At 38.7% G+C, this 26,523-nt stretch overlaps 1 protein-coding gene and 1 non-coding gene across 5 annotated transcripts in view; both read left to right on the forward strand.

The window, feature by feature from the left end:
* The first annotated feature begins 11,412 nt into the window (after positions 1–11,412).
* KDM5A (lysine demethylase 5A) overlaps positions 11,413–26,523 on the forward strand; it is a 103,702-nt gene continuing 88,591 nt past the window's right edge. Inside the window, exons 1-4 of one of the 4 annotated variants that reach the window (XM_054718773.1) lie at positions 11,413–11,961; positions 14,633–14,710; positions 15,834–15,956; positions 25,071–25,241. In XM_054718773.1, coding sequence (XP_054574748.1) covers positions 11,797–11,961; positions 14,633–14,710; positions 15,834–15,956; positions 25,071–25,241 — 537 coding nt within the window. In that variant the 5' untranslated portion in view covers positions 11,413–11,796. The remainder of the gene's footprint in view (positions 11,962–14,632; positions 14,711–15,833; positions 15,957–25,070; positions 25,242–26,523) is intronic. The other 3 variants (XM_054718771.1, XM_054718772.1, XM_054718774.1) reach the window with 3 other exon arrangements.
* Positions 16,409–16,552, forward strand: LOC114229323 (small nucleolar RNA SNORA29). Its single transcript, XR_003615412.1, has one exon. It is a non-coding gene; the product is annotated as a small nucleolar RNA SNORA29 (small nucleolar RNA).

The following is a 26,523-nucleotide window of genomic DNA, read 5'->3' on the forward strand; positions in this document are numbered from 1 at the left end:
GTCTTATCTCACATGATCTCTTTCTGGCATTTTACGCTGTTGCCAATTTTCACCTTTCTCCAAGCTTTATTCACTTGATGATTATGAAACTACTCCAAATCTCTCCCTTTATTCATTCTTAGAATCATGTACTAGGTAGGTTTTCTTTTTCTAGTGAAAGAATCATTACCTTTCTGGAAAAAAATTAACTTTTAATTAGTTCAATACAAATAACTGAAGAGTAAATTTCTGGCTTCTCTTAGTTGTCAGTAGAAATCATAGGCTTCACAGCAATAATATATCTCAGAGTAAGAATTGATATAATAAGTAGCACATATTTAGTATGCTTCTATATTTGCTTAATGCTATATTAAAGAAGTAATAACTCTTCTCCTCTGAGAGCACACAGAAAAACAGACAAAGCACATACAAATACATTAAAGGAAATATGAGTATACAAAAAGTACATGCCTGTCCAGGGAATCTACACCAAGAAAACAAAGAAGTAATTAGTAACCATTCTTTTAATATTGAAAACCACAGGGCAGAGAGAAGGTAGAAGAATGCTATTTACCATCTCCTCCCCATAATTATTATTTTTATTTTGACTCTCACATCTAGGTTGGTATAGAGTAGAAAGAAAGGTCTATGTTGTTTGTCCTCTATAAAGTCATATGTGGTATAGAAAATTATTGATAACGTCTTTGAAATAAATTTGGGCTAATATAAAACAATTATGAGAGAATACTTCACCCATTTTTTTTTAAATTTAGAAGCTCTTGGTACATTACTTTACAAACTACACAAATATTTTGGTAAATATAGATTTAGAGATTCAAATGACATATTTTACTTAGCTAAATTATTTTTTTACAGTACATTTTGAAGTCCCACTAGTTACTCATATGGAATAAATTCAAATAGTCATTTACCCACACTTGCAATAGGGGATATAAAATTAAACTCCAAAACTGAACCATAATCCAGAAAAATAGCAAAGGACCTTGTAAACTGAAAAATACAGATTATTTTCCTTGAAGCAGTAATAAGATGTTCATTGATACATATCCATGGTCTTACTGCTGAAACAATTCATCATGCACTTAAATTCATTGGTAATCTTGTGTCTTGCCTTCCAACAGCCCTTTATCTTCTCAGTATAAAAGAATAGTTGATAAGGAATACATTAAACTATAAATGTAAATAAAATTCAAATAAATAATATTAATATGTTGGGCAGACATAAGCTGTAGGCACTTTGAGGGAAGGTAGACATAGACTAAATATGAATGTTCAAATAATCTGATTGGAGAGTAGTTGTTACTTTAATTAAGGGAGGAAACAGACAGTGATAATTCACAATAGTTTCTGTAGACCTTAATTTTAGGTACAAATATATTTACTCATTATGTTGAAGAAAAGATAAAATAACACTATCAATTACATATGAGGAATATACAAAGGTTTAAGTTATTTTCAAGAATTGTGGAACTTTAAGGCAATGGTGAAGTCAATGATAAGAAGGGATTATACCCTATGAAAGAAATAGGTAATCAAACTATAGGACCAGTCTAATAGTCTAATTAGTCTAATTAATATGAAATAGTATTCCAGAAGAAGAGAAAGAATGCACATACAGAAAAACTTTGGTTAAGAGACTACATTTAGAGGGGCTGGATGAAAAAGTTGAAGGGAATAAGCAGCATAAATTGGTAATTACAGTATAGTCACAGAGATGTAGATTATAGCATAAGGAATAAAGTCAATAATCCTATATAATAAAACCCTAATATGCAAATTGGCCAAATGGACAGACCAACTGGTGGAACGACCAGTCACTATGATGTGCACTGACCACCAGGGGGCAGACACTCAATGCAGGAGCTGCCCCCTGGTGGTCAATGCGCTCCCACAGGAGAAGTGCCCCTCAGCCAGAAGCCAGGCTTATGGCTGGTGAGTGCAGTGGTGGTGGCAGGAGGGAAAGTGCTAAGGAGCAGTGAGCCGAGTGGTAAGGAGCAGCAAGCAGGCAGGAGGTTAGGAGCAAGGGGTACCGGATTGTGAGAGGGCACAGGCTAGGCAGAGGGACATCCTCCTCCCAGTGCCTTGGGTCTCTAGTATCATGATAAATACGTACGGGGCCAGTTGGGAACTTGAAGCAGCAGGGGAACCACTCTGTAAAGTATATGATTTTCTAACTACATTTTTGTACATCTGAAACTAATATAGAATAATATTAAATGTAAATTGTAATTGAAAAAAAATTTAAAGTAAAAAAAAGAGAGAGTACATTTATAACAGAATTTTGAACATAGTGACTAACAGATCTTCCATTTAAACATAAAGATATAAAAAGAAAGTTATAAAAGAAGGGATTAGTTCAATAATCCATGGTGGCAATTCATACGAATTTGGAGATAACATAAATCTCAGGCCTATGTTACATTCAATGACTCTGCTAAATAAAATGATCTAAAAAATTTTAATGCCATATTTCAAATTATTGTTTATTAATGTCATGATAAAGGAAGAAGGAATATTTTAAATCATAGCTTTCCAACTTTATCTATACTATTGTAAAAGGCTAAGTGACTGACCACACATCTATCCGACTGTCCGACCGACTGACCAGCCGGTACATATGACACACACTGGTAATTTGAAAATAAATGTTGACTCACACATGCACAATACATATAAAGCTCTCACTGGCGCCAATCGCACATGTGTTTTAATTTTATAATACTATATTATATATACTATTTTGACATGTAATTTTTTGCAGTAACATAATTACCTCACAAATCTTTCTTCTAATTAATTTATTTTCAATGTGCATGAATCCGTGCACTGGGCCACTAGTAGTTTATAAAAATTGAATCTCTCTGTCTTATTCTGATTTGTCTCCTATAAAGTAGATAGTCTGTTTTCCAAACCCCACTTAAAATGAGTCTTAAATATATCATATGTGTATTCATATTGAATTTCTTGACTTTTACTTTCTGTAGTTTGTAGTACTAATAACCATTTTTGTCTGTTTTCTAAATGCTAAATCTAGCAATAAGGCCTTTCCCAAACCTCATTCTGACACACATTAAGAAGCACTAATTTAAAGTGATGTTCAAACATAGCATTGGGTGAGAACTAAATAGAAATGTTTACTGAATTGAATTGTTGAACTCAATTGAATTCAATCACAGATCATCAAATGAAAAATAAACTCATTACTTTGCTTTAAATGAATTTAAAAGTTTGTTAAAGAATGTAGGAGAACTTATTTTATTGTATTATAGAAGAATCTAGTAACTATACATTGTAAAATTATTATATTTATTTTAATGTTATAAAATCATAACCGAGTAAACAAAATCCACTCAAGGACAATGTTGATTATCATTTTAATGTAACAGAGTAAAAAAAGTTTATTTTTAAAGCTTTAGATTCCACATTGCCAACCTTTAAGAAATTATAATTATCTGACAAGGCAAAATATTTATTTATTTTATATTTTTACAGAATATTAGCATTTTTATTTGTAGAAAAAATAAACAAATTTCTGTCTCCATCAAGGTGTCACAAGAAATTAGGTAATAACAGCAAAAATGTAAATCCTAAAGTCATCTAGTGCTTTTCTTCTAATTCCAAATAGAAAACAACAATGAAAAAATGTTCTCAGATTTTTAAATCTCTCTAAATAATATCCAGGTGCAAGAAAGCTATAGATTTCTCTCATCTCATTTTTAAGTTTAATATTCTAAAAAGTATTTCCTCCAGGGAAAACTGAACTGATCAATTACAGAATTTAATAACACAATTCCACTTTACCTAGGCTTAAATTCATCCTTGAGAGACAAAATTGCTCTTGTTTATATAGTACAGTAGGAGCTAGTCTAGTATTTTAGAAACATCACCGTCCTTTATATTAGAGTGCCTTCCCTAGTAATCTCTGAATAGTCTGAAATAACATATTAATCATAAACAATATATTTTAGTAGATAAATACTATATGAAGACTAATAAAAAATTCTCTTTAAAAATAAAATATCTAGCCTTTTGTACATCAAATTAGAACCTGAAAGGTCAAGAATGTACATATTTTCAAATACACAAACGATGTACTAAAGTAATAAATATAAAATTTCTTTTAATTCAAAGCTCTGTTGATGCTGCTGTCAGTGGGAAGTGTGCTAGAGACTGGTTCTCCTGAAGGTTGTTCCTGCCTGTTTCTAGTAGGCTGTTAGTTTTTACCTGCATTTTCTTTACAACTGGCATCACACTTTGGCACAGATTAGTGGAGGACAATGGTGAATTGCTCCTAACTTCTGTCTTAGCCTTGTGCAGTAATTCTCAGATTGCAGCCAAAACACTTCCAGGGCCTGATTCTGGAGTGGACATCTCCTGAACATCCTCAAGCTCTCCCCAACATCCCAGGACTCTGATGACATCAAGTTTACACATTGGACATGTGTGATGATCCAAAAGCCATGGGTCAACGCAAATTCTATGAAAAATATGCTTGCATGGCAAATTCTGAAAACATCCTTCACTTTAAATTTTTCAATACACATTGTACAATTCTCCAACATTGACATAGATTCCCTTTTTTCCCATGCTTTGTAGTATGATGTGGAAGCTGGCCAATAACTTTCTTGTTTTTTTCTATGCTCTAACTTCCAAACTGTGAGCCAATATATAGAAAACACTGTATAAAGTAGAATATTAGTGAAAAGGCTAAATATTTAAAATATATTTTCCTCTTTTTTCAACTACCCATTTGTGTGATTCTGGATTTTCTTCATATATTTCAACCAAAACATATCACAACAGATTGAAAGCAGAAACAGATATGAGAATCCAGCTCGATCTCACTAAGTTGAACATTTAAAAAATTTTCAAAAATGTAAATAAATGCCACACTTCTCATTACATTTATTTGAAAATATTATGATTATTTTATTTTATTTTTTTGTTGCCTAAAGTTTTACATATGTCTCCTTTTTTCCCACTTGACCCCCGCCCCCAGCCATTCCCACCCCAGAAAAGCCCCCACCGCCTCATTGGTTATGCTAATATGCATGCATACAAGTCCTTTGGTTGCTCTCTAACCACCCCCTCCCCTGCCATTTGTCTCTGGATCTATTCTTGTTCATCAAATTATGTTCATTATTATATCTCATATATGAATGTGATCATGTGATATTTATCTTTCTCTGACTGGCTTATTTCGCTTAGCATAATGCTCTCCAGTTCCATCTATGTTGTTGCAAATGGTAAAAGTTTCTTTTTCTTTTTTTTATAGCAGGGTAGTATTCCATTGTGTAGATGTACCACAGTTTTCTAATCCACTCATCTGCTGATGGGCACTTAGGTTGTTTCCAAATCTTAGCTATTGTAAATTGTGCTGCTATGAACATAGGGGTGCATATATCCTTTCTGATTGGTGTTTCTGGTTTCTTGGGATATAGTCCTACAAGTGGGATCACTGGGTCAAATGGGAGTTCCATTTTTAACTTTTTGAGGAAACTCCATACTGTCTTCCACAGTGGCTGCACCAGTCTGCATTCCCATCAGCAGTGCAGGAGGGTTCCTTTTTCTCCACATCCTCACCAGCACTTGTTGTTGATTTGTTGATGATAGCCATTCTGACAAGGTGTGAGATGGTACCTCATTGTTGTTTTGATTTGCATCTCTTGGATGATTAGTGACTTTGAGCATGTTTTCATATGTCTCTTGGCCTTCTGTATGTCTTCTTTCGAAAAGTGTCTATTTAGGTCATTTGCCCATTTTTTGATTGGATTGTTTGAAAATATTATCATTAATAAAATATATTTGTATTAACATGTATGATGGCTGCTGGGCCAGAGTGGCTCAGTTGGTTGAGCATTGTCTTGTGCACTGAAAGGTTGCCGGTTTGATTCCTGATCAGGGCACATACCCAGGCTTCGAGTTTGATTCCCAGTCAACTTATTGATGTTTCTCTCTAAAGTCAATGTTTCTCTCTCTCTCCCCCTTGCTCTCTCTCTGGTGAGGTTTAAAAACAACAATAACAACAACAAAAACAACCACATGCATGATGGCTAATTTTATGTGTCACCTTGGGGAGTTTTTGGATGAGGTTAACATTTAATTAATGAATTTTTAGTAAAGCAGACTGCCCTCCATAATGTGGAGGACCTCATTCAATCAGTTGAAGGCTTAAATAGAAAAAAAGCCAGCTTCCCCAAAACAAGATGGAGATCTGCTGCAGACTGCCTTCAGATTTTATCTGTACTGTCAGTTCTTCTGGGCCTCAAACCTGCCAGCCAACACTGCAGATTTTGGACTTGCCATCCTTCCTAAGTATGTGAACCAATTGCTTATGATAAATTTCTTTCCATCTCTATACACATCCTACTGGTCTTGTTTTTCTGGAGAATGCTGACTAACCTAACATGTAATGGGTTTATTATCCTACCTAATAATAGACAAATATGCAAATTGACCATACCTCCTACACACCCACAAGCCACGCCCACCATCCAATCAGAGCGAGCATGCAAATTAACCCAAACCAAGATGGCTACAGCCACAGAGAGCAAGGTTTCCTAGGTAACAGAGGAAGCCAAGCTTTCCACCTGCCCTTGCCAGGCCTAAGCCTCCACTCAAGCTACAAAGTTTCAATTATACAAGGTAAACAAATTCAAACAAATGGCGGCAGAATGGAGCTTGAGACAGCAGGCCAGGGTTGCCGCCGGCAACAGGGGAAGCAAAGCTTTCCGCACACCCTGGCCGGGCCCACCCACTTAAGGCAACAAAGTTTCAATTATAACCCCAACAGAAATGGCAGCCGGAGCCCCAGGCTTGGCTCCGCTCCAGGTTACAAAGTTTCAATTGTAGAAGGAAAATAAATTCCAGATACCAGGGCCTCTGCTTGGGTTGCCAGGGGGTGTGCTGGCCTGCAAACCACCACAGGCCCCTTGCTCAGGCCGCCCCACGCCCCAAGGGAACCCCCACCTGATCCGGGACGCCCTTCAGGGCAAACCAGCTGGCCCCCACCCCTGTACCAGGCCTCTATCCTATCTAATAAAAGAGTACTATGCAGATTGATCATCACTGCAACACACAATATAGCTGCCCCCATGTGGACACAAGATGGCCACCACAACATGGCCAGCAGGAGAGGGCAGTTGGGAGGCACCCAGCCTGCAAGGGAGGGCAGTTGAGAAGGACCAGGCCTGCAAGGGAGGGCAGTTGGAGGTGGTCAGCCCTGAAGGAGAGGGCAGTTAGGGGTGACCAGGCCAGCAGAGGAGGGAAGTTGGGGGCAAAAAGGCTGGCAGCAGAGTGGTTAGGGGGTGATCAGGCTGGCAGGCAGAAGCGGTTAGGGGCAATCAGGAAGGCAGGCAGGCAAGCAGTTGGGAGCCAGCAGTCCTGGATTGTGAGAGGGATGTCCGACTGCCCGTTTAGGCCCGATCCCACCGGTGGGATCGGGCCTAAACGGGCAGTCGGACATCCCTTGAGGGGTCCCATATTGGAGAGGGTACAGGCTGGGCTGAGGGACAACCCCCCTCCGTGCACGAATTTCGTGCACCGGGCCTCTAGTTTTTAAATGAATATTTTAAACACTTAGTTTTAATGTCTAACATAGTAAACATCTATACTATATAATCCATATAAACAAGATATTATTAACATTCTCAATAATTTTTAAGAGTATAAAGGGATCCTGAAACCAAAAAGTTTAAGAACCACTGGTAAATTATATTTAAAATACAATGGCCTTTCTTTAAAAAGTTAGTAATTTTGCTCTTTAAAACTAGCCCTCCCTCAGTGAATCTAAATTTATGAAGTTTTATTGCATTTTTAAAAAATCCAGAGACCACAGCCTAGCCAATGATGACCACAGTTAAGTATTCATTTTATTCTATTCTAGCACTAAGATAAATACATAACACTCTAATATTATTTATTTTCACTGAAAAGTTAATTTCAAGAACTATTTAAATAATGAAAACACCTTTAGACTACAGCTATACTCAACTATACTGCCCCAAACCCAAATACTTGACAGTCAATTTAACATCATGTGTGAAGAATGCCCTCATAAGGGCTGATAAAACACAAGTTTTGGATCTTTGCAATAGTGGTTCTCAAAGGGGTGGGTGTGAGGGTGAGGGTAGCATCTGAATCTGAGGTGGGAGCAACTGGAGGTTTTTCCATTCCCAGCAGAGATATTTACTGCCCTTCTCATACGGACTCACTGCTAGTGTGACTGCTACAGATTTCTCAGGAGTATGAGGCAAATAAAAATGAATGAGAATTGCCCTGGCCAGCGTGGATCAGTGGTTAGAGCATCGACCCGGGCACTGAAGGGTCTCGGGTTCAATTCCTGATCAAAGGCACACACCTGGATTGTGGGTTCGTGCTCTGATCCCTGTTTCTCTCCCTGTCCCACACTCCACTCTCTCTGAAAAGCAATGGAAAAAATACCCTCATGTGAAGATTAAAAAAAAGACTGAGAATCATTACTTTATAATTTTATATTCTACTAGGAAGAGTTTAGATAATAAGTATAACTTGAAGGAATAATAGGAAATAAATAGGAACAATACAAACTTTTGGGAGTTTGTGTTTGTACTGAGGGTCTATCAAGGCCTTGCTGCTCTAATAATGTTAAAGCAAAACCATTGTATTTTAATTCTATGTTTAATGAAATGAATTATTTAATTGTTACTTGTTTTACTTAGAATTTAATTATTTTTCCTTTTTGTGTGAATAACATGGTTGTCCAAATTTAAGTAATAAAAAATCTAAAATTTTGTTGTAAATCATAGTTGTATGCAATGAATCACATCTTTCTTTCTCTATATCTCTTTGCAATGTAGTATTGTTGCTCTTCCTGTCAAGAAATAGAGTTTATTTTACCACCCTCTTGCTTCACTAATAGAATGTCATAGAAGTGATTTTGTACATTTTGGAGGCTAGACTTTAGATCTAGGATTCCATTCTCATGCTCTAGGAACACGAAGACCACCATGCCATAAAAATGCCCTATAACCCTACCAAGAATGAGAAGTCATGTGAATTGAGACCTCCCAGATAACAGCCAGCACCAACTGCCAGCCATGTGAGTGAGATCATCGTGCATCCTCCAACTCCAGTCAAGCTATTAGATGACTATAGCTGCATGAGTGATCACAGGTCAAGCCATGAGAACAGATTGCCAACTCACAGAATAGTAATAATAAAATTATCATTTTCAGCCACAAAGTTTTGAGGTAGTTTGTTACACAACAAAGGCTAACTGAAGCAGAAATATCCCCTCAAAGTGTTTGTGTATGAAAATTAGACTGGTGGGTATAAGTAACTGGGCATCAACTTTTGGATGCTATAATCAAGTGGAGGGATATATCACATCCTAGTAGAGTCTCAAATACAATTTATTAAATGTAAACATAAGATGAGGCAATCAAACACAAAGCGAATTTATTGGGTGAATGTATTAATTCATTAATTCAACAAATATTTATTGCACACATTCTAAACACCAAGTACTATATTCTAGGAGATGGAGCAGACACTGCCCCTGCCTTCGTATAGTTTATAGTCTGAGGAAGAAAGTAATTAAGTAATTTCAAAAAGTTTGATAAGAAAGCACAGGTTGCTGCTCACTAAACAAACTTAGAGCATTAGGGAAGGCTTTCCAGAGGAAGTGATCTTTAAGCTGATAGGTGAAGGATGAGTAGAAATTTAGCCAGAAAGGGGTATAGGAAACTGGGATCCGAAGACTACAAATATGCTCCAACGAAGGAAACATTACCTATGAAGGCTCAGAGGTGAGAAAAAGCATGGTGCATTCAAACCACCACAATAATTTCTGTGTAGTATGTATATGGAAAAGCACAAGAGATGAAGCTTGGGAGTAGGGCAGCAACTAGTAAAAAAGTTTGGAACTGTTGAATTTGGAGATGAAAAATGACATGACTGCTTTTAGACGAAGCAATATGACAACTGAGTAGAGAGGGATTTGACAGGTGCAAAAACTGAGCTGTTATCAACAGTTCAGGTGAGAAAAATTTTTAATTAGGAAAGTGATAAAAGGGATGGAGAGACATGGATGGATTTAAGATTTTTAGGCGATAAAATCTCCAGACTTGATACATCTATAATAATAATTAGACTGGACAGCCAAAGGACCTACGTCCTTCCGGACAACCTTCCAGATGAAGCCGGGGCCGTGAGGGCCGAGCCCCCCTTGCAAGAATTTCGTGCATGGGGCCTCTAGTAATTATATATGGATAGTAAAGAAGCAGGAGTGCCTGGCAGGTGTTGCTCAGTGGTTGCCAGTCACCGTTGGATTCCCAGTCAGGGCACATGCTGACTGTGGGCGCCACCCCCAGTAGTGAGTGTGTAGGAGGCAACCCATTAATTCTCTCTCATCATTGATGTTTCTATCACTCCCTCCTCTCCCTTCCTCTCTGGGGTCAATAAAAAATACTTTAAAAAAAAAAAAAAAGAAGCAGGAGTTAAGGATTATTTTTATATTTCTGGCGCAGGCAACTGAGTAAAATGGTTGAAGTCATTCATGGAAACTGGAGACACTGAAAAAAACATTGGAGAACTATGAGTTTAAGGTACTTTAAGTTTACCAAGTGGGGTTGTCCAGTAAGTAGCTAGATACAACTCGGGAGAGAAGCCCAGGCTGGAAATACAGATTTCAGAGTCATCAGCCATAGTTGGCAATTCTGGTCCCGGGGGGAAGCTCAGAGCGAACAGGGAGGAGAACAGCCCTGGGAAGCTAAGTCTTCCTTCCACAAATATTTGATTCTAAGAAATACACTCTCATGGTTTCTTTAGACATTTCTGCATGATTCTCCACAATTTGGAGCAAGTGGAGATGGACACAGGCACAGAGATTTTTGACAAGCAGGGTCAGAACAGTTGTCATAGCTTTTACAGCTAACTGAGAAAGGATTACGGAGGATGTGGTGCTAGAGGAAAGTGGCTGCTCTTGAGATAGATGACCTGGGGATTGGCAACAGTTGGAAAAGCAAGCTCAAAGCCGTTGCTTCTAGGTGGACAAAAAGCAATTCTGCCAGCCGTTAGGATTTGGGGCAGGGGTTCCACCCAAACTTGCCATGGAGATGGGGCAATATAAAGTGGCCGAGATTATTATAAGAGGCACTAAGAGCCAAAGGGCTAAAAACAAGAGAATCTGAAAAGGTTACTTGGGAAAAGGCAAGTGAAGCAGCAGCGAGGTAGGGTGGCTGAGGTTAGATCGGGCTTGTTTTTCCGTCCATTTATACACAAAGGGAAACTGGTTTACCGCCCCCGCCCCCCCGGCACACCGGAAGCAGAACCTTTGCACTCTGGCGCATTACACATTCCTCCGCGCCGGAAGAGCGCGTCTCACCTCATTTCCGTGTGCTTCCCTCCGCCCTCCAGGAGAGATCATGGAACTTCCCAGGTGTGCCGGTTGAAGTCGTAGGACAGCGCGGAACTTTCACGGACAAGGAGACCGGGAACAACTCTGAGTTGCCGGGAAAGGGAGGGAGAAGGAAGGTTGTAGGACGAGGCGTCGTGCTGGGGCGGAGGGATTCTGTCCCTGCGGTGGCGGAGGGATTTGACAGCACGTTCACTTCCGGAAAAGTCCCAGCTCTGTGAAGAGAAGCCCCGAAGGAAACAATAACAAACGAAGGAGGAAGCGATTCTGCGGTTCCCGTGTTGAGCAGTTTTTGTCCCAGAAGATGAGCTTCGGGCCCCGTCAGGGGACGTGAAAGAGTTCGGTGGGCTTCAGCCAGCCTTCGCCCACCTGCTTCCCCGCGGGGCCCCCTGGGCTTGGCCATGGCGGGCGCGGGGCCGGGGGGCTACGCGGCGGAGTTCGTGCCACCGCCGGAGTGCCCGGTCTTTGAGCCGAGCTGGGAAGAGTTCACAGACCCCCTCAGCTTTATCGGCCGCATCCGGCCGCTGGCCGAGAAAACGGGCATCTGCAAAATTCGACCGCCCAAGGTACCTGTCTGAGGAGAGGGGAGAAGAGGAGAGTGGGGGAGTCGATGCATTTAGTTTAGTTTTACTCTTCCGGTCCTTCTGTCTTTTCATATTCGCCCTCCTTCATTTCTCAACAACTAGAAGCTAAGTTTCTGGATGTTTTTGCCTTGGTTTCTTTTGCGGTCTTTTGTACGCTTGTCTGAACAGGGGAGTAGTGTCCCCGAGGCCTTTCCGCTTCGAACTTGGGAACTGATACTTTTCTTCCTGGATTGTGGGCAAGGCTAACAAAAGGCTTTAGGTTTTTGTTGGCCGGTGAGATGTTGGGAATATTATGGCATGATGTGTCTGTCCTACACTCCTGTACAGTCATTACAGTACGAGAGTAAAAACTCCTCCGTCGGCTTTTTCTTTATCCAAGCCTTACTAATGCTTAATTTGTTAAATATTTGCAGGCCTTATCTCACGGCTAAGGTTTCTTAAACAGTAATCTGAGCTCTAGTTGTCCCTCTAGGATGGTATCACCAAACAAGAACCCCAGACTAATTACTGCTGCAATGAAAAAGTCTTCCCTGGGGAAGATGAGGGGCAGCATTTATTTTTAAAATAAATATAGAGGTTTAGGAAGAGTTGTCAGTGATAGACGTGAAAGAAAACATGGAGGTTTAGGAAGAGTTGTCAGTGATAGACGTGAAAGAAAACGAAATATTTTGATGTTAGGAACGGTGGATTAAAGATTTATGAATCGCAATTACTGCAAATAACCGGCTTTGCTTATAGGTTAGTTACATCAATCTTTAAGGTAGAGAAAGCAATTACTCCTACTTGTTTGAGGCAGTTAATGCACCGAGAAGCTGAGTGATTTGTTCAAGGTCAAAAGAGTCTTTACCCATTAGACCAGTGCTTTTCAAATGATGTTCCTGGCGCACCTGCACCAAGGTCAGCCTGATGCGTGTTAAAATGTAGGTTCCTCGGCCTCATTCCCGGGCCGGATCAGTGTCTGTATGTGGAAGACCTAGAATATGCTTTTCTAGCAAGTACTCGCAAATGATTCTTACTGCACATTAAAGTTTGGGAACCATTGCCTTAGTGCTTCTTAAAGGAACACCTTGCTTTATGTTTTGTCTACCAGTAATACAACTAAAATGTTAAGTACTCTTACCCGTGTTGCATTTTAAAAAGCATCTACTCTCACTACAGACTACCATGATGATGTGCACCACAGTGAATAAAAAGAGAAGATGGGAGGGAGGAGAGAGGAGCTAATATAGCACCTACAAACTATTTCATTTAATATTCTTTGAAGCTCTAGGAGGTAACTAAAGTCCATTTTACAGATGGGGCAGGTCTGGGTAAGTTAAACAACTTATCAAATGTATGATTTTGGGCAAGTAGCAAAGTAGATTTTGAACATAGATCCATCTGTTTGCTTCTAATATCCAGACATGCTACTCCCATTGTGCTAAATGAATTTAAGATTATAGACTATCAGTTGCAAGTAAAGCATTAACAGATAGTTGCTATGGTGAGCGATTATAGGCATTGCCATCCTCCAAAAGCTTCATTTAACATTTTTCTATCAAAATTACCTAATATTGACAAAGCCTTAAGCACTGCAGTTTTCCCTGAATCATATTTTTTACTGTTGCCTTCATGAATTAGAAATTCTGTTCAAGGTCCCTTTTGGTAAAACAAAACAAAACACAAGTTTTTTTTTATTACTTAAAAAAAAAGTTGAAATAATATACCTTCTCTTTGTATTTCACCTTAATGAAAATTTAATTTCAATATTGGTGGATTTCTTTAGTTTCCAAGGTAAGAAAAAATGTTTTTGATTACTCAGGTTTTTAAATAGATTTACTAATATTTAGGCCAAATCAAAGTATGTTCTCTAGAACCCTGCTTGCATTGTGCTATCTCATTTAGTTATACTGCATCTCCAATCTGGAAACTGTCCTTGTTCTATGGGTTTGCTTACTTTTGAAAAAATTATTTGGATGCCCATTTATATAACATAGACTGTAAAGTGCTGTGTCACATTATACATGAATGAAAACCATATCCAATTATATAAGTACTTAAAAATTATTTTTAAATCTTTAATTGTACGCTTTTTGTTTCTTTCAAATTCTGCTTTCTTTTTTATTTGTAAACTTGAATGTTTATTAGACATTGTATTGAGATATATGAGCTCACTGCATTGTACTTGACTAATTGGGGAAAGCATAATTGTGGGATGTAAACAGTGGTACTTGTGAGATTTGAGGATTTATAGATAAAAATTTTAATATTAAGAATATTAGAGATAAGTAATTTTATCTAAAAATATTACTCTTTCGCCTGACTGTTGTGGCTCAATGGTTGAGCGTTGACCTATGAACCAGGAAGTTATGGGTCTATTCCTGGTCTGGGCACCTGCTTAGGTTGCAGGCTCAATCCCCAGTGTGGGGCGTGGAGGAGGCAGCTGATCAATGATTCTCTCTCATCATTGATGTTTCTATCTCTCCCTCTCCCTTCCTCTCTGAAATCAATAAAAATATATTTAAAAATATTACTCTTTCTGTTGTATAATAAAGAAGACTTATTAGTTCTCTTATCATGATTTTTGATAACTCATCCCTTAAATCGAGGGAAGGAATAATGCATTCCTTGCTTATATGCCAATATACTTTAAAATAAAAATCTTTCTATTTAGGATTGGCAACCTCCATTTGCATGTGAAGTAAAAAGTTTTCGTTTCACACCCAGAGTCCAGCGCCTGAATGAACTTGAAGTGAGTATTATATAGCCATTGCTGCCTCCTGATTCATTTTTTTATGTTAGGGCTCTTGGTAGAGAACTTTGAGAAGTTCATGTACCAGTGCTCAGAGTTATTGTTAAATTGGGATTGAATGGAAGGACGTTTCTGATTAAAAAAAGTTTCAGGTTATTAATACTGTTTTTTCACTTAACTGGGATTATGGGAAATTATCTCTAGCCATATTTTTTGTAGTTGAAATATCCAGCTTAGTTAATTTCAGAAACCCGGAATTCTTAAGTTGAACTTTCTTCATTGCTTGTTTTACTAAAAGTTTTTTTTGCTTTTTTTACTATTGGAAGATTGCCTCCTGTGATCTTTGGAAAATAGTTTTATAAATTCTATCAAAAAACCTAGTTTTCAGAAGTCCCACCCCCCTCCTTTGGCTAACAGTACTTTTCCAGGGGAATAAAGTTTTAATTAATTTTTAATTTTTTAAATTAAAATCTTAAATTAATTAAAATTAATTTGAATTGTTAAGATCTCCCTTTAAATATTACTAATCTCTATTTAGATATTGTTGTTCTTGTCTGCCAGATTTTTAGGAGATTTTTTTGTTTGATGGAAAACTGTTTCAGCGTACAAAAGAGAAATCTTAGCTAAGGCTTACTATATCATGTGAGGCTTTTTTCCCCTTGATGCTCCTAAAACATTTTTGGATATTTTAATATATATCTTTTTCCTGTAGTCTCTTGTAATTAGATACTTGATGAAGGATTTTAATATCAGTGAGGTAGAGAATTGGTGTTCCTTAAGCATGTTATCTACAGATGAAATGGCAGAATGCTTAGAAACAGAATAATTTGATCTAAATTTCCTGGTTAGCTTAAATTTAAGCCATCTTCATCCAGAAAATTGCTTTGGGTGATAATATGAGACCCGTTCACATATATTAGAGTAACTTTTTTTGCCTTAATGAATAAAGTTTATTAGAAATATTTTGCTTTTTTATTATTAGCTTACTTTACAAGGTTGGACTAAGCAATAATGAAAAATCTGAATTTCTTTTGAGAAATGAATACCTTTGTTAAGTGAAATACATTTATTTTCAACCATAATGTGGTTTTTATTTCTGATTTCTGTATTTTAATAATCTTAGGCAATGACGAGAGTGAGACTGGACTTCTTGGATCAACTAGCAAAATTTTGGGAACTACAAGGATCTACTTTGAAGATCCCTGTGGTAGAGAGAAAAATCCTGGATCTGTATGCTTTGAGCAAGGTGAGGCTTTTACTGGGATTAGAAATTGGGACATTTCTAAATTTATTAAATTTCTGAATTTATCAAATTAGGAATTTCAAATACACTTGATAGAAAAGGAATCATCACTGCCTATGTAGGATTTGTTTAACAGTGAACTGCAAACATGAATAGAAATGAGAGATCTAAAAGTTATCTTTAAAATCTATTTTATAGTTTCTTATGAGATTCGTATTTAATGACACTCAGATTAGTAGGCTCTCTTGTACACAATAATGGAAAAGAAATGACACCAACCTAATATTATCTTGTCTTGAGTGTATAATGTACTATGTTGAGCTTGTCCTTTTTTCTACTTCTTAATGTAAATTTGGTATGTTAAAGAGGTTGATGTTATTCAACATTTTTATGTTTGGTGCATATCACTTACATTAATACCTCTAAGTAGTGATATTAGTTAACTGAGGTCAGCATTATCCAGTGGAATGAATAATAGCTCACAAACGTAACGTTAAAGTGTTTAGACTTGCTTATAGGATAGATTAACATTGCTATGATTTGAAGGAGGAGGATTTGTTTGTGTCCTCCTTCTGTATGAAATGACTAAACAGGAAAAAAAAGTGTTTAGACTAATTTTTACTTAAACTTAGGTTAACTTTGTTTAACCTGGTAAACTTAGATTAACTTCACATTATCTAATGTGAAGAAAACTAACTGACCTGCAACAGGGTTTATAGTAATTATCTTGAAGACATATTTTGTTAATACAATAATAAAAATTTATGATTGCTTGAATTTGTGAGTGAAGATAGCTTGATTATCTGAAGAATTGCAAATCAACTTATTTATTTTTATTTTATTTTTTTCATTTATTTATTTATTTCTTTTTCTTTTCTTTTTTTCAACTTATTTATTTTTAAAACAATTTAAAAAAATCTTTACCTGAGGATATGCTTATTGATTTTAGAGAGAGGGAAAGGAAGAGAGAGAGAGAGAGATACTGATGTTCATGTGAGAGAGAAACAGTGATTGATTGGTTGCTTTCCTGTGCACGCCCAGATCAAACCCACAACATAGGTATTTGCTCTTACCAGGGAATTGTGCCCTCATTCTTTTGGTGTACAGGACAATGCTCCAACCAACTGAGCCACACTGACTAGGGCTCAACTTATTTCTGTGGCCTTTTATATCCTACTAGTGCCCCGGTGCACAGATTTGTGCACATTGAAAGGAAATTAATTAGAAGGTGGCCAGCGGGGTGGGACTAGGCGAGATGGGCCAGACATGCCCTGGAGCCAACCTCCCATGGTCCCTCCCCTGCCAGCCACACTTGAAGGGCGTCTGTGGAGTGAGCAGGGTCCCTAAGGCAGGTGGGGTCTCTTGGCCTGGCCTGCGGGGATTGGGCCGAAACTGGCTCTCCAACATCCCCCGAGGGCTCCTTCGGACCCTCTGGTTCCGGGGTGCATCACCCAAGAACCACTGCTGCCTGGTCACCGCAGCTTGGCAGCTCCTGTGTTGAGCGCCTGCCCCCTGGTGGTCAGTGTGCATCATAGCTACCGGTTTGGATGGTTGCTTAGCCTTTTATATATATAGATGATTGATGTACTATCTATACTAATAAAAGGGTAATATGCTAATTAGGCTGGGAGGCCTTCCAGGAGACCTTGTAGATGTTCTTCTGGACAAAGCCATGGTGGGGGGGCTGAGGTAGAGGCGGTTAGAGGACAAGAGGGGAGGGCAGTTGTGGGTGATCAGGCTGGTTGTGGGTGATCAGGCTGGTGGGGGGGCCAGTTGGGGGCGAGCAGGCCGTCAGTGGGGGTCAGTTGGGGGTGATCAAGACAGCAGGGGGGGCAGTTTGGAGTGAGCAGGCCAGCAGGGGGGCAGTTGGGGGCGGGCAGGCCAGTAGGGGGGATAGTTGAGGGTGAGCACGCTGGCACCGGGGGCAGTTGGGGGTGATCAGGCTGGCGGGGGGAGGCATTTGGGGGCGAGCAGGCCGGCAGCGGCGGCCAGTTGGGGGTGAGCAGGCCGGCAGGCAGATTGGTTAGGGGCACTCAGGCAGGCAGGCAGGTGAGTGGTTAGGAGCCAGCAGTCCTGGATTGGGAGAGGGATGTCCGACTGCCGGTTTAGGCCCGTTCCCTGTAAACTGGCAGTAGGACATCCTTCAAGGGGTCCTAGATTGGAGAGGGTGCAGGCCGGGCTGAGGAACACCCCCCCCCCTCATACACGAATTTCATGCACCGAGCCACTAGTCTTGAAATAAATTTTTTTTTCACATTTAAATTACAGAGTTAATTTTGGAAGATTTCACTTTCAAGGAAAAAAGTGAAAATAATGATATTTAAATTACTATTGTTATTTTCAGCTGCCTCCTACATGCCCCCTACTGGGGATTGAGCCTATAACCCTGGCATGTGTCCTTGACTGGAACTGAACCCAGGATCCTTCAGTCCGCAGGCCAATGCTCTATCCACTGAGCCAAACCTGCTAGGGCTAACTTATTTTTTACGATACAATTTGAAAATTAATATCAGGTCAAAATTCTCTAAAAATTTTGTTTTATGCCAAAAATTCTCAGAAGTATAATCTTATGCTAAAATGTAGTTCTAGGTTTGTTTTATCAGTCGTGTAATGATGTCAATAATTAAGCACTGTGCTGAGAATTACCTAGTGCAGGTGTATGAAAACCTATGATACCAGAGGGTAAATATAGTGAATTTGAGGGATGGGTTTGTATCTTGTAGGGAACCATTCGGGTAAAAATAATTTCTTTTAAGAATTTTCTTTTTTAACAATTTAAAGGTAAATATTAAGTTTAAATTAGATGGTAAATTAGGTTGCATTCTTGGTTTTATAGAGTTATAGGATTTCAAAATTAGGAAGGGGCTTTGGAGCTAAACTAATCTGAATACCTAGTTGTTCACAATTCTATGTAACATCATCTAGATTGTTTAACTGTTTTGAAAAAAATCCAATTCCTTTTTGTTTAAAGGGAGAATATAGCTAATAAAGTATATCTTATTTAAGTACTTACAGAATGTATTGAAAATATGTTGATTAAAGGTTAAGTTTGATTGTCCTAGGGTTTATTGGAGTCTTGTCTTTACGTCTCCATGGACATCTCTTTCCCCTAACCTTTGAGAATGCTTATAAAACTGACTTAAAGGCAGACAGGATTTGATTTATAGATATTTTGTTTATTATACTTTTGTTCCCTAAATGTCATAGTGAGATTGTTGCCTCTCACATGAATATTTTTCTTTACATTGAGGTGTAACTTGGAGCAAAATGCACAAATCTTTTTTTTTTTTTTTACAATGCACAAATCTTAAATGTCAGTGGGTTCAATCTTTATCTACACTCATGGAACCACCACCCACATCAAGATAGAGAATATTTACAGCATTCTAGTTGTGTCCTTTATATCCTTCTGTCAGAACTCTCTCCTAAAGTTACCACTATTCTGATCTCTATCATTGGGTGATTATTTCATTAGCATGACATTTTACTTTGTAGCAAGAAGCTCAGGCTGAAAACTACAAAATCATTGAGAGTTCTGATATATATATTTTTTTCCTTTTTTTAATCCACATCCGAGGACATGCTTACTGATTTTAGAAAGAGGGATGGAGGGAAAAAGAGAGGGAGAAACATTGATCCATTCCCTTTCCGTATGTACTCCAACTGGGGGATCGAACCCGCATCCTAGTTATATGCTCTGACTGGGAATCGAACCCACAACCTTTCCATGTACAACACAATGCTCTAATCAACTGAGCCACACTGGCCAGGCCTGGAGTTCTGATATTGTTAGGTTGTTAGGTATGCCCTTTAAAAATTTTTTTAATTTTTGGCTGACAGTTGATGAACACCTTTTGAGCTTGTGTTATACACATGATTTTAAAACACTTTGATTTTGACAACTTTTTAATGGGAAGCAAATTTTCAGTCTTCTGAATCATAAATTGTCAGTGTGGTGGTTCCCTGTTTTGGTTAAATCACTTTGTCTTTCTCCCTTATTATTTTACTAGAGGCCTGATGCACGAAGATTCGTGCAAGAATAGGCCTTCCTTCCCCTGGCTGCTGGCACCGGTTTCCCTCCGGCACCCAGGACCTGGGCTGCTTCGCTCCAGCTGCTGCCAGGCACCCAGGACCTGGGCTGTTTTGCTCCAGCAGCTGCCAGGCATCTGGGATCAGGGCTGCTTTGCTCCAGCCGCTGCCGCCACCCACTGGGGGCGTGCTCCGAGCAGCACCGCGTGGCCACTCGGAATGCGCCCCCACCCCTGGTGTATGTGTGTCTGCTGGGGCTGGGGGGCGGCACGCAGTCCCCTCCTGCACATCTGCGCACACAGCTCCTCCTGAGGGGTCGTGATGCAGCCTCTGGTCGTGATGCCCAGCTAATTTGCATATTAGCTGCTTATCTATCTATCTATCTATCTATCTATCTAGATAACAAAATGTGTTATTTGGAATGTCTGTATTTTATTGGAGTTTTACATTAACAACTTCTGTTTATAATCAGTGCATCAAGGAACATTTATTCTAGCCCTTAAAAGATGATTTTTTTTTATTTTGCAAACCAGCATTCTCCCTTCTCCATTTTCATTCCCATTCCCATTCCTCAGAGCTAATCACTTTCAATTCTTTTAGCTGTTTCCTATTTTAGTATTTATATTTCAAAATAAAATGTTCATTATGCTACTTCTTCATTTTTTAGTTTTAAATATTATATACTGATTACCTGCTATTAGAAGTGGGGAATGGGTGTAAGAAACCTTAATCTTCACAAATTCCAGGTCCCCTGTTTCCTTATAGTGTAGTTAGATCAATTTTTTATTAATGAAAAATTATTACTGTGACTATAAATACAAATATTATTTGTATTCCAGCCTTATGGCGTGCTATGATTGTTTCTTTATACCAATTTTTATTTTCTTTGGAGTTAATAATCTCTTTCTCCATTTTGTACATTTTTTTTAACTATCAAAAATTTATTTTCAGATTTTTCAGCAGAAGTGTAAATCTCTCAGTATGCTTTTACCCATCAGATAATCTGTCAGTTTCATTTTCTCGGAGCCATTTCTCTGGAGTTTTCTTTCCTGCTCCAGTGCAGACTTGTTGTTTCTTAAGGTCAGCTGTCAGCCTGGAACTTCATTTCACTATTATTCTGGAGATTCCCTTTGCCTTTCCATGTTTCAAGTCTGTTTTACTTGGTTTACTCCTATTTTGGTGAAATATTTCTTTTCTAGTTTAGTGAGCAAGAAGGTAAATGGCATGTACATTTTTGGCCTGTCTAAAAATGTTCTAAAACTTTATTGGTGGTTTGGTGGGGTTTAGAAGTCTAAATTGTAAATTATTTTACTTCAGTATTTTGAAAACATCTTGCCTAATAATAGACAAACATGTAAATTGACCGCACCTCCGCTACACCACCAGCCAATCAAGAGTGATATGCAAATTAACCCAACAAGGATGGCGGTTAATTTGCATACTCAGCCACCAAGTGACGGTGGCGGGATGCAGGCGTTCTGCCCCACCCCTGGTCTCTCAGGGCCTCTGGCAGCTTGGGAAGGAGGGGCTGGAGCAGAAAGAGGCCGCTCCCGGAGCGGAAAGAGGCGGTTCCAGGGCCTGAGCGGAAAGGTGGTGCCGGCAGCCAGGGAAAGGAAAGCCCATTCTAGCACGAATCTTCGTGCATCGGGCTTCTAGTTACTCCATAGTCTTCTCTGGCTTCTAGTGTTAGTTACTGTTGGAAAGGTGCTATATTAATTCTTGTTCCTTTCTATATGATTTTCTTTTTCTTGAAGATATTAGGACCTAATTTTTATTCCTGGTGGTTTGAGATTTCACAGTGATATTCATAGCTATGTGTTTATTTTTATTCAATATTTTTATTGCACTTGAAAACTCTAATCTGAACTCATGTCTGTGATTTCTTATTACTTCTCTTGTATTAGTTTAAAAAAATATTTTTATTGATTTCAGAGAGGAAGGAAGAGGGAGAGAGAGAGATGGGAACATGATCAATTGCCTCCTGCATGTGTCCTGACCGGGAATCGAACCATGACCTTCTGCTTCAAAGGTCAATGCTCAACCATTGAACCACACTGGCTGGGCTTGGACAATTTCTTCCATTTGAACTCCTTTATTAGTTGGATTTTTGACTAGTACCTTGATGTTACAATATTAGACTATTAGATTGATCCTATAATTTTATTTATTTCTTTCTTAGGGTAGAGTCCCTTATTTTTGAACTCTTCTGAGAGTAAATCTCTAGTCTTCTGCTTGGAGAGGGATAGTTGCGTGGCTATGCTTAGTGATGGTGGTCTAAGTGCTTTTTTTTTTTTTTTTTTTAAAATATATTTTATTGATTTTTTACAGAGAGGAAGGAAGAGGGATAGAGAGCTAGAAACATCGATGAGAGAGAAACATCGACCAGCTGCCTCCTGCACACCCCCTACCAGGGATGTGCCCGCAACCAATGTACATGCCCTTGACCAGAATCGAACCCGGGACCCTTCAGTCCGCAGGCCGACGCTCTATCCACTGAGCCATAACCGGTTTCGGCGGTATTTCATTTCTGGATGGTGGACAAATGGTGGTGATGCAGTTCCGACCGTCTCTGGTTTGGTCCTGGGCATCCCTGATGCTTTTCATGTTTTGTTTTTTAAAAAAATATATTTTATTGATTTTTTACAGAGAGAAAGGGAGAGGGATAGAGAGCTAGAAACATCGATGAGAGAGAAACATCAATCAGCTGCCTCCTGCACACCCCCTACTGGGGATGTGCCCGCAAATAAGGTACATGCCCTTGACCAGAATCGAACCCGGGACCCTTCAGTCCTCAGGCCGACGCTCTATCCACTGAGCCAAACCGGTTTCAGCTTTCATGTTTTATTTATTTCATTTGTCTTCACAATAAGGTGTAGGTACTATTATTATAACTTTTTAAGTAATAGTGAGGAATCTGAAATGCAAATTATGTAACTTACCCAAGGTCATACAACTATTAATTGGCAGAGCTGGGGTTTGAACTCTGTCAGTCTGGCTCCAGAGTACATACTCTTAGCCTTTAAAAAATTGTGGTAAAATATACATAACATAAAACTCACCATTTTTAAGTAAATAATTTAATGGCATTAAGTACATTCAGAATGTTGTACAACCTGATAAGAGAAACTGAAGGGTATGATACTATCTATCCATTTATGATACTGTTTATCACTACTGTCCATTTCCAGAACTTTACCCCTCCCTGTATCCCCTGGAAAAACCTCTATTCTACTTTCTTTCTCTATGAATTTGTTTACTCTAGGTATGTCATGTAAGTGGAATCATACAATATTCATCTTTTTGGGTTTGATTTATTTCACTTATAATGTTTTCAAGGTTCATCCATGTTGTATCAGAATTTTATTCCTTTTAAGGGCTGAATAATATTTCATTGTATGTGTATATCACATTTTTTAATCCATTAATCTTTTGATGGACATTAGGGTTGTTTCCACTTTTTGGCTATTGTGAATAATGCTGCTGTGACTATTCGTATGCAAGTATCTGTCTGAATCCTAGCTTTCAATTCTTTTGGGTATATACCTAGAGATGGAATTGCTGGATCATGTGGTAATTCTTTGTTTAATTTTTCTCCTAAGTCTTTTGATACAGTAAAATATAGTAATGTATATTCAAAAAGGAAAATTACTTTGAGTTCAAATAACTACGTCACAGTCCTTTTTATTATGTTGTCAGTGAAACTGGAAACTGCCTATATGCAGGGGTGGGAAACCTTTTTCTGCCAAGGGCCATTTGGATATTTATAACATCATTTGCAGACCATACAAAATTATCAACTTACAAACATTTAGTTAACTCACTCCTAATGGCTTGGCAGGGCCAGATCAAATGATTTCTTGGACCTTGTATGGCCTGGTGGCCGGACATTCCCCACTCCTGTTTTATAGAGTGTGAAAGATGTACAGTATCAGCTTCTGGAAGATAGGGGGCTTGATACATGTATATTATGTACAATGCCAGGTTTGATGTGAGCATCAGCTAAATCGGCCAATTTATTTCATTACTTACTATGTTAATACATTCTATGCTACATTTCAGTAAATCTAATATTATAATCCGATCTTTCCATGTTATCCTATCTAATAATAGAGTAACATGTAAATTACCATCACTCCGCTACGCCCACGATTGGGCGGCGGGAGGCTGGGGGGCGGGACTCGGGGTGGCCTATCCGGCCATTGAGAGGCACGGATCCGCTGCCACTGAGGGGGGCTACCCTGCTGTTGAGAGGCGCAGGGGATGAGATCCGCGGCAGCTAAGGGGGCCTGCTGCGGACACCCAGCTGCGCCTCTCAACGGCAGGGTAGCCAGGTGTCCGTGGCAGCCCCCCTCAGTGGCCGTTGAGAGGCGCCCCCTGCGCCTCAACAACAGGGTAGCCCCCCTCAGCGGCCGCGGACCATCAAAAGTGGCGGAGTTGGGTGCCTGGTGCACCAGCGGACAGGCACCCAGCTCCCCCGTGATTGGAAGCGAAAGCGTGTAGGGGACCCTACATGTGCATGATTCAATCATGCACTGGGCCTCTAGTTCCTTTATAATCTCCCATGTAAAACTTCTCTCCTTTTGAAAAATCATAGTCTCTTCTTCAAAATATCCTCTGAATCCATTTGCTTGACATTTTTATTAAAATTTAAAATTTATTTGGTACATTTTCTAATTTCAGGGATTATGTTTCTTTTGTACTATATGTAATCTTTATTCTCATGCCTCTTTTTGGTCTGTATTTAACTCCTATATTTTGAGGTCCTTGAGGATAAGGAGTACATATATGTGCTTAGTTTTCTCAAGGTATATAATGTACAAAGTGTAAATTCATTAAATGTTTTTGAATGCCTGGTTCATTTAAGGTAGGTACAATAACATTAATTAAATAATAAAGTTTAAAACTTCCAAAAATAATCTTCTCATTCCATACTTTAAATGTTGACAAGTTTTAGTTTTGCCAAATATTTATTGAAAGGGAATTTGAACTCTAGGCTCAGAATAATTTTTGTATTTAGCAAGTATGATGTAGAGTCAAGAGTACACGAATCTACTTTCTTTCCCTAAATAATTTTTATTTTATTTTCAGATTGTTGCCAGCAAAGGAGGTTTTGAAATGGTCACAAAAGAAAAGAAATGGTCTAAAGTGGGTAGCCGCTTGGGATATCTCCCAGGAAAAGGAACTGGGTCTCTTTTGAAGTCACACTATGAAAGAATTCTCTACCCATATGAGCTTTTCCAGTCTGGTGTCAGCCTTATGGTGAGATGCATCACTTTATTTTTTTTTGTGTAGATAAAGCCAGTCTGCTATGTACAAACTTTAGACTGTGTTCACCATAAGTTAGCAGTTGACTGTGCATAGAAAGTTGAAAAAGATTTCTCCATGTACCAGGATTTTGGGGAGCAAGGTGTAGTTTAAAAATCAGCTATTTTTGGTGGTTTACAAAATAAAAGCTAATGGGAATGCTTTTTTTTTATTTAAAATAAAGTCCGTTACACTTTTTGAAAAATTTCTCCTCTTTTTTTAAAAAAAGAATATTTTTTATTGATTTCAGAGAGCAAGGGAGAGGGAGAGAGAGAGATTGAAATATCAATGATGAGAGAGACTCATGGCTACCTCCTGTAGGCCCCTTACTGGGGATTGAGCACGCAACCCGGGCATGTGCCCTGACTAGGAATCGAACCCGGGACCCTTCAGTCCTGAGGCTGATTCTCTATCCACTGAGCCAAACCGGCTAGGAAAAATTCCTCCTCTTTGTTTTATGTATTTTTTAACGGCTTTATTGAGGTATAATTTACATATCATAGAATTCACTCATTGTAGGTACTTAGTCTGTAAGCTTTAATGAATTATACAGCACAATCTAGTTTTAGAACACTTCCATCAGCCCCAAAAGTTCCTTTGTGTTCATTTATAGTTGGTTCCTGCTTCTACCTCCAAACCTAGACAATTCCTGACCTATTTTTTGACTCTATAGTTTTGCCTTTTGTAGAAATTTCACCTAGATGGCATCATACAATATGATTTTGTGTTTGGCTTCTTTCACTTAGACTAATGTTTTTAAGGTTCATCCATGCTTTAGCATGTATTAGTACTTTATTTCTTTTTATGGTTGAATGATAGATGGTTATACCACATTTGTTTATCCATGTACTAGTTGATGGACAGTTGGGTTCTTTCCAGTTTATGATTATTATGAATAATGCTGTGAAATCAAGTACAAGTCTTTATGTGGACATATGTTTTCATTTCTCTTGGGTGGATATCTAGGAATGGAATTGCTGGGTTATATGGTAAGTTTATGTTTAACTTTTTAAGAAACCGCCAAACAGTTTTCCAAAGTGGCTGAACCATTTTACATTCGCACCAGTAATGTAGAGGCTTCCAGTTTCTCCATGTCTTTGCCAGCAGTTGGTATTGTCAGTTTTTTTGCTTATAGTCATTTTAGTGGGTGTGTAGTGGTATCTCGTGATTTTCATTTTCATTTCTCTAATGACTAATAGTGTTCTGCATCTGTATATTTTCCTTTATGAAGTGTCTG

The sequence above is a fragment of the Eptesicus fuscus genome, chromosome 7, assembly GCF_027574615.1.
Source record: "Eptesicus fuscus isolate TK198812 chromosome 7, DD_ASM_mEF_20220401, whole genome shotgun sequence".
In the NCBI taxonomy this organism is placed as follows: Eukaryota; Metazoa; Chordata; class Mammalia; order Chiroptera; family Vespertilionidae; genus Eptesicus; species Eptesicus fuscus.